General features: G+C 43.6%; 1 protein-coding gene across 21 annotated transcripts in view; it reads right to left on the minus strand.

Moving 5' to 3' along the window:
• The window catches only part of Fars2 (phenylalanyl-tRNA synthetase 2, mitochondrial), a 427,082-nt gene that overhangs the window by 122,715 nt on the left and 292,677 nt on the right, over positions 1–11,690 (minus strand). For all 21 annotated transcript variants that reach the window (XR_010058866.1, XM_063276404.1, XM_063276403.1 and 18 more), the window contains 1 exon segment: positions 10,930–11,081. Coding sequence is in view for 20 of the 21 variants with exons in the window: in XM_063276404.1 (XP_063132474.1) it covers positions 10,930–11,081 (152 nt within the window). In the remaining variant the exon portion in view is untranslated.

Consider the following 11,690-nt stretch of genomic DNA (forward strand, 5'->3'; position numbering starts at 1 on the left):
GGACACTGTAAAGGTAATAAAAGATAGGCAACTATGTGAAACAGGACTGGAAACAAAAATTGGAGGTATCAGTCTAGTACTTTGGTCATGTAAAAGCTTATGATAATGGGCAAGAGATGCTATTGTTTGTACAGCCCCAACGGAAAGAACACAGAGACAAAACACGGGAAGCTGAGACAGTAAGAGAAGGTCCTATCCAGAGAGACTTCCCAATATCCCTGTGAGCTGCAGGTATCTGTCTTCCCACTGAATTCAGTTGCATCACAGTTTAGCAAAGAGAATCTCCAACTTTTCTCTTTAATTGGGAGGTAGAGAGAAAACCAGTATTAAAAACATAATCTGAATACTCCATTGATAAACAAATACAATGTTTGGAGAAGACTGGGTCAATGGTACAAAGTAGCAAGAGAGCAGAATGATAGCTGAAAATTTCTAGGACAGAGCTCAGAAACCATGGGTGAGGCCAGCAGTGGCTCCAGGGCTCTGAGGAGCGAGTATCCTGCAGCTGCTTTTGCAATAGGGGGAGATGGGGAATCAGGTAGCTGTGTCATTTGTTTTGGGATAGAAACCACTTTATTACACATGAATCCTGTGATGTGATCTTGCAGATCTAAGGTATACACAGTGAAATGTATTGAAAACTGTGTCAGAATGGTTGACTGTAAGCCTCTTTACGAATCTGCAATTATTGTTGGTTTTAAACTAAAACATGAAGTACAAATGAAACCTGAGTGAAAATATTATTTAAAATAGCACAAGGGAGGATGGCAGCTCCTTGATGCCTGGACTGAGCACATCAGTAGGGCTGACTTCTGATGGGCATAGTGCAAAGACTCAGGCCTGTGAGATGGGCACATTTGGAACGGGAGTGTTGGACTGGGCACTGCCTGGGAGGGAGCTCCTGTTTCTAGTCTGTTCTGAAAGAACAGGTTCTTAAAGTACCAGGAGTCAGCTTTGCCTTGAAGGTTAGGGGGACCTTGAATTTGGGTTCTGGAGGAACAATTAGAATGGTGAATACGTATATTGATCTCCTTTCCTCAGACAGTGCTAAGAATAGCACCCATTCACACCAGTCTTCCTGAGAATTTGATCTGTCTAATATTGCAGGTATATTCCTGCATCAGACTTGGTATAACATTATTTCAGATTTAAGCAGGTTCATGGAGCAGTAGGAATCCCAAAACTAAGATGTAGGAATCCCCAAACTAAGACTTTCTATGGAGAAATACTCACCAATTTAATCTAGGTTTAAAAAAATAATCTAAACATAATCACCCCTCTTTTATTTCCTCACGCCTGCCTTTTCTGGTGGCTTTCTCTCATCTTGGAGATGCTGTTTTGGGCGGCAGTGGTGAGCAGAAGTAAAAAGCCACGTGTGTACTGCATCCTATTACACTTTAGTTCCCAAGACACAGAGGTGGCAATCCCACATAGTAGGTACACAGATTCCCCTGCCACTCGATGCAGGAGAGAAGTATGTACAGCTTTTAACAGATGTCTTTTTCTTTCTCCCATTTTGAGAAATGCTGTGTGGTTCAAATTCCACTCGCATTCTCCTTTGCATGCCATCCTTTTAAAGTTAGACTCATGGTGAAGCCTCGTGACGTGGGTTTAAGGAATGATGAAACTTAGCTTAGGTGGATCACCTCAGTGCTAGGAAGTTGTTCTCTCTCTCCCACTAAGATTTACTTTATCTGAGTGTTTTGTTTTCATGTATGTCTGTACACTACACTGGATGAATTGGATCCCCTGGAACGAGAACTAGAGTTACAGAAGGTTGTAAGCCGTGATGTGGATGCTGGGAATCAAACTTCGTTCCTTTGCAAGGATACTTGCTAGTGCCCTTAACTGCCGAGTCATCTTTCCAGCACAGTTGTCAACTTTAAAATTTCAAACATTTCTGTATTTATTTATTTATTTAGCATGTGTTTGTATACCTGTATGTGTACACATATGTGTGCCATGGTGAGTACATGAAAGTCAGAGGACAACTTGAGGAGTCATTTCCTGCCTTCCACCAAGTGGGTTCTGGGGATTGAGTACAGGCCATCAAGCTTGGCAGCAAGGGATCTCACCCAGTGACCTTGCTGGTCCACAAGTCACCTCTCTAATCCAAGAAGTTCATGCCTAGAAGGGGACTACAGACCCACCAGCTCTCTTATCCCACCCTTTGTACTGGTTGCACAAGAATGGAAGATAAAAACAGAAATAATAAGAAAAGGAAAAGTCCTCAGAGAACTCCTTCAAATGTCACTTGGAGACACATAACTAAGAAGAGGCATGTCTAAGCTCCAGTGAAAACACACTGGTCCACAAAACATCCAATACATACATGCTTAAAACAGGAATTCTCCCACCGCTAAATATACTGAATTGAGTTGTGTGTGCAGAAACATGACTCCTCTGGCCTTTGCTATCACTACGCTGACACTGAGCCCCTCTGAGTCAGAGACCTGCCATCAGGCCTGCACTCTGACTGCACAGGAATGGGTCTTGCAAGAAGGCAACCCCCAGCCTCTGTTCCTTCATTCACATTTTCTCTCCATCCTCTGATCACCTCGAGGTTTCCAGAGTCCTTCCTTTTATTTTCCTTAGCCAGACACTGACAAGGCTCTTTTTCACCAGGGTTTTCTCTGGAGTAAGAGTTGCTTGGTACACTTCCTAACCCTGCCTCTCTCAGGCCACACCCCCAAATTCAGGAAGTCCACAATAACCAGGGCATTGTTCCCTCTACCCTGTCTCCACCTCACTGTCAAACACTGCTCTCCTGGTCACATAAGCAGATTCACCACCTCTGCGTTGTCCTCAAATGGTCCACCTTTCCTATGGATTTCATCGAAATCCTCTTCTGGTCATCTTCTTCCATAGGACCTGACCTTTCTATAGCCCAAATTGTTTGTCATTCAGACTCATACATTCCTTTATTGATTTTAATTAAAGTATGTGTGAGTATATGCATGTGAGTGCACTGCTACAGATGTGAGAGAGGATGTTGGTTTCTCTCTAACTGTATGTGCAGGTTGTGTGTAAGTGTGTGTGTGTGTGGGGGGGCATTGTGTCCTGTGTGACATGTGATAAGAGTTAATATTAGAAAATAAGATAAAAATAAAAGAACCTGTGCTCACCTTGACAAGATTCCAAAGCCCGGGATTATCAGGCAAACTGTTGCCTGTAAAAGCACCTGACATTGTAAGTTTGTTGTTCAATACATTCTGACAGTATGGAAAGACAAACAGGTACCCTCAACTTGGTTTCCAGCCTCAAGTTATCTTTATGGCCAGCATGGTCCCCAAAGGAAGGAAAAGTAATCCGTAAAAATGGCAAATAGAATTAGGTCAACAACTTTACAGATTTTTTTTTTTTACCAGATAAGTTAACAATTTTATGAGGGAATACATATCTTCTGCTGTGGTTTGAATATATGCTCCCTCACCCCCAAAGTTCATGTATCAGAAACTTATCCCCCAATTCATAGTTGATGGCATTTGGAGGTGGGCCTTTTGGAAGTATAATGGTTATTAGTGGTTTACAATTTCACACAGTTGAAAAATGGCCACCACCAGATGGGCTCTGTGGGGGTATTTTCTTGATTGCTAATTACTGGAGGAGGACCTAACTTACTGTGGGTGATGCCATCCTGGGAAGGTAGTCCTAGTTGGAGCAAGTCAGAAAGCATCCTCCTCCATGTCTTCTGCTTTAAGTTCCTACCTTGGATTCCCTTGATGGTGGACTGTAACCTGCAAAGGTAAAATGATTCCTTCCCTCTCCAAGTTGTTGGTGACTAGTGTCTTATCAAAGTGACAGAGAAACAAACTGGGACAGGAAATAATGGTGGCCAGTGATCTTGAAAGAAGAGACCCAATGTGAGATTATGGCTCTGTGAGGCACGTCAAGAGCCACATGCTCCTTTCTCTTGTGTTAGGCTGTTGTGAAAAGGCCTTTGCCAGATGTTGCAAATCTTGGGCTGGAGCTGTGTTTCCTTTCTAGAGTACACAGGGACAGAGGCAGCCTCTAGCTACTTCTAAACTCACAGCTCCTTTTCTCTGTACTTTTCCATGCTTGTGTGATGCATCCTTGACTTTCTCTCTCACACATTCCATTCAGTTGGCCTGGGATTTGCTGGGCCTTCCACTTTAAGCTGCATTTGTCTCAAGATTCAGCTGAACCATGAACTGTAAAAGTCAGTAAAGGATTTAAGACAAAGTGAGGTGCTACTCTTGTTTGAAACAATGGGGCATGTTTATTTAAGCACTTTCCTGACGATCAGGGCAGGGCTGAAGGTAATCCCGTAGAATCCTTTGGCAAACACTGATGTGTTATGGGGACCAAACTAGGTGCTGAGGGACTAAGTGACTGTTTCAATTTGGCTGATGCTGTGAGCACAGAGGGTTGCTGTGTGAAGGTAATGTGATGCATGCTTCCTGGGATTCTCCAGAAGGGCAGCTTGGAGAAAGCAGGAAGAGAGGTAAAAACCAATGTCCTAGATAAAAATAGCTCCTTAAAATCGCTGTCCAGGCTGCCTGAAGCATGACGAATGTTCTTCTGTCCCTGCAGCAGTACTGCAGTGACAAACAGAAAAGGAAGGGGACAGGTGAGTTCAAAGGCAGACCCCACTGCCTCTGGTCATCTCTAAGGTTCCGTTTGCTGTCATTTTCAAAGGATACAACTTCTGACAAGCTCTCTGCTAATCTCTATTAAGGTTAGCAGGTGGTGGTGGTGGTGGTTGTTGTTCTTCCTCCTCCTCCCCCTCCTCTCCCTCCTCTTCCTCCTCCTCCCCCTCTTCTTCTTGTTCGTCTTTGTCATCCTTACAAAAGATTGCTAAGAAATCTTTAAGTTCAGATAGGGCACTCACTTGGTTCCATCACAAGATCAAGAATGGCGAGCAAAGTAGACACCTACCATTGTCCACTGCACTTTCTCAAACCCAAGGCCCAGGGAACAGTTACGGTGGCTGCACAGCTCTGCTGGTCAGAATTGAGGTCACTTCTCAAAGGTAAGTTGTTTTCAGTCTAAAAATTTATTGAAGCTGCAGGGTGAAGACCTAACCCTGGGTGGACAATTTTGTTCCATGTCCATTTCTTCTCCCCATCCCTAGGACTTGAATCTCATGGACCTATTTCAATGCATTTCCTACACATAGCTATTTTATAGCAATTATTTGAGGAAAACATCACTTGTAATAGCAGATGAGGTAATCAAAACTCAGTATATTACATATACAAAGAGTTCAGGACTTGACCTACAGCTTCCAACTGCATGTTCTATGTTCCTTCTTCTGAACACATCAGCTTTGCTTCTATAACTAAGTCATATGCTAGCTAACAAGAGCTCTTCTAAGAAAGAAAACTAATTATCCATTCATTAAGCATATGAGTGAGAATAGTAAGGCTCTGGACACCATTATAAATACCCAGAAAAGAGGAAGTGAGCTACTCTGTCTTAGTTTATTTTTGCTGCTTATAACAAAGTACCTTACTTAGCCTGGGCAATTCATAAATAATAGAAAGTAATTTCTCACAGTCTGCAGATATGAGATGAGGGGGCAGCAGATTAGTGTCTGGCAAGGACATGTGCTTTGTACAGGCTCCTCTTATGCATGCTCACAGGGCTGGAGGGACAAAAGGACACCAGCATCTAGACTGTGTCCTAACATGATGGATGAGAAACACAGGACAGGCAGCTCTGAATCCTTCTCTAGAAGGGCAAGAATCTCATACATGAGGGTACAGCTTTATGACTTGCATACTTCTCTAAAGGTTCACCTCTCAGGACGGCACAGTGGTAATAAAACTTCAGTGCCTGCTATGCAGTAGCCCTCAGGGAACTCTCACCCTAAACCAGCAGCCATGTAAAGGAAGAGTGTAAGACAAGCGTGAGCAATGGAGAGCCATCACAGAGCTGGCACATGAGTAGCCTGGACACGGAAGGGAGGGAGCAATTACGGGTTAGTTGGGAAAACCTGCTGATAGCCCTTCTAGAGACTGTATGGGAGAGCAGGGCTGTTTGGTCACAGCTAGGCCACAGCTGGATTCTTGGCCTCATCATCCAGCCACAGACTGTAGAGCCTGGGAAGGCAGTCTGATCAAAGCCCTTTGCCCCAAAGATGGTGGTAGTAAACTACACCTGCTAGTGGCTCCTTCCAGAAGCCACAGTAATAACGAAGAGGACTGCCCAGGAAAAGTCATGAGATGTGTGTATGAAGTAGGAGAACTGAATATAGGCTTGCTGAGAGAAGGAAGAAAAGAGACAGAGTATCTAGATGTGGAGGGTCTCGGGCCTTGAGATCTGCCTCAGTTCCAAAGACTCTTGCAGTTATGATTCAAGTATATCCTTAAATAAATCCCTTCTGTCCCAAGAGAGTTGAGCTGCTGCCCTGGAGAGGTACTTCTCCTAGTGAAGAGCCCTTCGGGAACCTGCGAAAATGGCAGCGATTGGGTATACCTTCTGTGACAAAGTAGTAAGAGATGACAGACTACAAAGGGGCATATAATCTCTACAAAAAGGAAATATAGTAGTAGATATATAGAAGTATAGTATACAAAGTATATAAAGAAGTGTAGTAGTAGATACACTGCAAAAAAGGGAAAGTGACACTCGTCTTTAGTGACCCCGGGACAGGATTTACCCCTGTAGCATCATCACAGCTTTGACTAACAAGGTTAAGAAGACCCCATCACGACCACATGAATAGTGGCAGTCCTGCAATCCAAGAGCCTACAAGCAGAACGGGTGTGGGGGCATCACTGTACCTTGTTTTTTAAGCCAGCCCTGGATATCTGCATTTTTCACTACTATGCACTTAAGAGTCAACCCAAATATGTAACAAAACATCAACATTTCAATTCTCTCAAAAACATCTGTCTTAAACTCAACCCAGACCAAATTATAAATTTTATAATTTATCTTTATAATTCCAAATGCAGAGTGAGCCTGGAGACAATGAGGTGCTTTCTGAGTTTCTCTTTACTCTTTCTCATGCCCCAGGCTAGAAAGACTTTGAATAACTGTGTCGCACAGGAAAATTTATAAACTCAGAACTATACTTCTTAAAGTTGTATGAACTCAGAGACTAAAGATATCTGATGCCTCCTAAGGAGCTGAAGGCATGCGCACGGTAACTTAGGGCTTGTCCTCATTAGACGGACAGATCTAGGCAGCAATAATCCAGTCCGGACTGCAACCCTGGGAAGAGGCCCTGGGAAGTGGCCACAGTGACACTGGCTGTTAGGTTAAACTATTGGACTACAGAGTCCCTTTAGTACATTTAGTGACCTATAGAGGGAATCTCAGTGACTTTCTATAGGAAGGTTCTGAAGGACAAGCAAGAACCAAATGCCATTTTTTTCCTAAGACATGCATCCATCTTCTGCAGGGGACAGACTGTTATCTATAATTGAGACAAAGTTCTTCCATTTGTTGAACATTATGAGATTAGCCCCATCTTCAGTAGATTAAGCTTCCCTCAGACATCCTGAGATGTGAAAAAACAATACCCAATTTGTTTAACAACTTGTTTACTTCAGAGAAAATCTACTGCTGCCATGGTGGTGTGTGTCACAGTGTTTTACATCAGGCAGAGACAAGGTCCTGGCTCCTTTATAGTAACTTCACCTAGGTCTGTGGAGAATGCTCACAGGGTGGTGGGTACTGGCAAGTGTGAGTCCAGGAAGCCATTCACACCACCCAGCCAGGATGCTCGAGAAGGCAATCTCTCATGTCAGGGGTCTTGAGTCAGCTAACTGTAGCCCAGAGGCCAAATCTGATTCCCAGGGCAGCCTGAGCCACAGCCAGACCTGTGCATGTATACTTTGTCTGAGCTTTTGCAGTGGCAGAGTCAGAGAGTTTGGAGAGATAAGAAGGCACACTAAGTGGAATTTAACAGCCTTGATCTGAACTGGAGAGACTATCCCCAAGACTGCTTGAGAATCGTCACCCCACGGTGAGCAGCACAGTTCAAGAACATCTTTCCTCTGACATGTTCCTCAGTGTTATAGGCTAGGTTTAACTTTGGATGTGAATGAATGACAAACATCTGATTTCAATAAGCTACTTCACTCTAACCTAAAGTTCTAGGGCTGAGGTGACATATATCCCAGAGCTTCTTTTGGGCTTCTATGGTCCTGTTCTTCTGACAGCTTCACATCCTGGTACAAAAGAGCTACTAGAGCACCAGCCATTGCATCTCAGCCAAGCACCCTATGCAAAATTAGGAGGCAAGTAGCACATATAGGCTCCAAAAGTGGAAATCAAGTAGAAAGCAAATAGGACACAGTAAAGAAACACATGTAACTGCTTATCTCAAAAGACCCTAACACGACAGCTCTGCTTTTACCCCAGAGCTAAAGTTTACAATCTAAGGTGCAAAGGAAGCATCAGCAAACGTGCTCTGTGGGATAAACAAGAGAACCTCTGTTTTGAACAAGTGTAGATTTGGGGTGGGGTGCAGGAATGGAAGATGAAACTGGACCTGGCAGAGTACATCTGTAATCCTAGCCATTCAGAAGGCCAAGAAGGGGAAGGTCCAAGTTCAAGTTTGCCTGGGCTAGAGTGAATTCAAGGCCAGTCTGGGCAATTCAGTGAGACTTCATCTAACATAAGTATGATATGTAGGGTTATAAATTAGTGGTAGAGTAGCAAGGGCGAGGCCTCTTTCTTTGTAGAAAGAGTTGGTTCTTAGAGTTGAGAAAAGGAAAGCCTTGCTGGTATAGAAACTAGTTACTGTGAAGGAGGAACTGAGCCTCCCTGTAGGCCAACTCCCAGCCTCACCCGCCACACTGTGCAAGCTCTTGGTCTAGGAAACCGAGGCATTCAAGTGCAAGTGGCAAAAAGGTGCCTACGCCTCCACCACATGCATCCGGCAGGACAGAATGAAGGTATTCTGCGGGGAACTGATAAAAGCAAGCGAAGGAAGATGATAAAACAGAAACAGGGAGGTGATGGTGGCACGGAGGAGGATGTGAACTCTCAGGACACCAAGGAAGGGGGCGGTGCAGACAAGGAGGGGAGACAGAAAAGATAACAGCCAGGGTCAGAGATGATCACAAGTACACCATGGGTGAAGTCAAAACAGAGAGATTTAAAAGATGAGAGAGGAAAAAAAAATAGGAGCAGAGTCAAATAAAGTAATTCTCAGAACAAACTTATAAAGATACAATTTAAGAAACTTCCCTAAACCAAAATCAGGGTCAAATCTCATTTCTGAGAGGCCACACATCAGGAAGAGCAGGTTACTCTTTGTTGAGGGCTATCCTTATCCAGCTTTTTAGAAAACAAAAATTTCTTTAGGACAAAACCCAAAAAGGTCAAGTGGCCTTTATACTAAGTTAAACTCTCAATAAAGGAAAAGGCAGGCCAAGGATGTTATGTCCTGCCCAAGCGACACTCATTCAGGTATAACAGACTGCCAGTCTGAGAAACAAAAGGGTTATGAGATATGTTTCCTCAAGTCCTTGAGCAAACCTGCCCTTGACGGTGAACTTTAGGAAATCTAAATAATAGAGAGAATGAGGCAGAGCTGGGAGTGAGCACCGAATGCCATCACATAGGAAAGGAGAGTTAAAAAAGCAAAGCAGAGGGACAGTGCTCAGCAGGGTCGACTGTGGAAGTACAAGGCAGCAATGAGGGCTGATACAAGTGTGGAGACCCGGAGGGGAATGGCAGGCCTGTTAGAGCAGGTCAGGGCCCATCCGGCCTCTGCTAGCCAGGAGTCAAGCAGGATCTTTGGAGAAGGATGAGTCTCCACCTCTCCTGCTCAAGCACCCCTGGAGCATCAAATCAGTTAAGATAAAATGCAGTCTCAGGCCTTGTAGCTTCGGCCCTGCGTGATCCTGTGCATACAATACTCTTTCCATCTGCCTCCCCCTGGAGCCTCCAGTCATGTCTTTGCTGCCTTCAGCATCTGGCATGTGTCGCTGTCCCACCAATAGAGGATTCTATTCGATTTCTGTGTTGTTTTATGTAGGTTTTCATTTTGCTCTTTTGAGGCAGTCTCACTAAGGCCCTAGCTGGCCTTGAACTCTTCCATCAGTTTTCCAAGTGCTGTGATTACAGACATGAGCTTTCCAGCCTGCTTCCTGGAGTGTTCCTTTCCCAGCCCTAGACTGCTCAGGGTACCTTTTTCTGAGTATTTTCTACGGTGCTAGAGACGGAGACGGAGACCTCACATGGGCTAGGGAGATGCTCCGTCACTGCTATCTCCTCAGTCCTTCTTTTACTTTTTACAGTTGGTTCTGGATCTCATTAAGTCCCCAGTCTGTCCTGAACTTATTATTCTACAGCTCCAACTGACCTTGAACTTGCAGTCCTCCTGCCTCAGTCCCTGGAACATTGGAATTACAGACAGGTACCATTAGGCCCTTGCCTATCACGTTTATCTGCTCACAGTCAAGATCTCCCAGAGCTGATCCACTCCCCAGCTGGCATCCTTGATTGATTGATAACTTGTTTTCCCTCATTAGACTGCAAGTGTGTGCAATTATTTATTTAGTATGCCCCCCCCCAATTCCCAAGACTGCGGACTCGCAGAAGGCAGTATTTGGAGTACAGTAAATATGAAGCCCTACAGTGGATCTCGTGTGGAAAGTGCTTACTGAACGTGCACCGAGGTTTGCTGGTTCACTTGGAAGCCTTTTCCCATCCCATAAGTTCTGCACCTGGACCTGAAGCGCGGCTAGAAACCACTTCTGAAACCAAGGGACTTCCAAACATTCCACTTCATATACTTCCCTTACCAAGGCAGGAAAGGAGAATCCATTTTCGGATATCATTTGAGAGGACTTATGTGAGGTTTCATTACCCTTCCCAGTACAAGAGTCAGAAGACATTGCTTCTCCAAGTGTGGGGTTTCAGTAAAACTCTGTTGTGAGTCTCCAAGTTGGATTTGTCAGACAGAGAGGGTAAGGGATAAAATTGGAAAGTTTTTTTACTTACTTTGGATGTTCAAACTTGTCTATAAGATCAACCTTTTCCACCAGGTCTCCTCCGACTGTTCGGACAATGTCATAGAAATCATTCTCCGTGTAGTTCTCGGAGGGCAGCCAGAATGAAATGTCATTGAACACAGCGGGGTACTTGCTAAAAGGCTGACAAATGGGAGAAGAGAGACGTGCACTTGTTAGTTGCTGAGAATACATTTTTCATGGAACGTTTCAGCTGGGCAATTAGGAAATACTTATAAAGCATGATTTTAGTTTTGAATTATCAAAAATAAATGAAATTCAAAGATAAACCAGTGTTCAAAATTTGCAAATTCTATTTTGACTGCTACAGATTCTTTATCACGTTCAAGTATAACACTACCGTATATTTACTTTGTCACTAATGGTCAATTTACTAAAAAGCAATTTGAATATACTGTGTTTCAGCTTTTTTTTATTTGAATACCCCAGGAAAAAAGTTCAAACCTAATTAACACGGGACTCATTAACTTCCTGTGGTATTTTCAGGAAGCCATCTTAATAGGGACATAAGTAAGAGCTTGTCAAAACTGAGATTTCAATTAGTAAAGCCATTCTTTGTTCTAATTCCTAATTATTAATACCAGGGACTGGGCTGATAAGCCATTATTTAGAGATTATTTTTTAATTATGCTTTAAAGATGTGATAAACACAAATGTGTCATTTCCCCTTTTATTCCAGTTATTCTTGGTTTAATAATTCAGTTGTTCATCATTGTATTAAATATTTAAAAT

This window comes from Rattus norvegicus, chromosome 17 (genome assembly GCF_036323735.1).
Source record: "Rattus norvegicus strain BN/NHsdMcwi chromosome 17, GRCr8, whole genome shotgun sequence".
NCBI classification, from domain to species: Eukaryota; Metazoa; Chordata; class Mammalia; order Rodentia; family Muridae; genus Rattus; species Rattus norvegicus.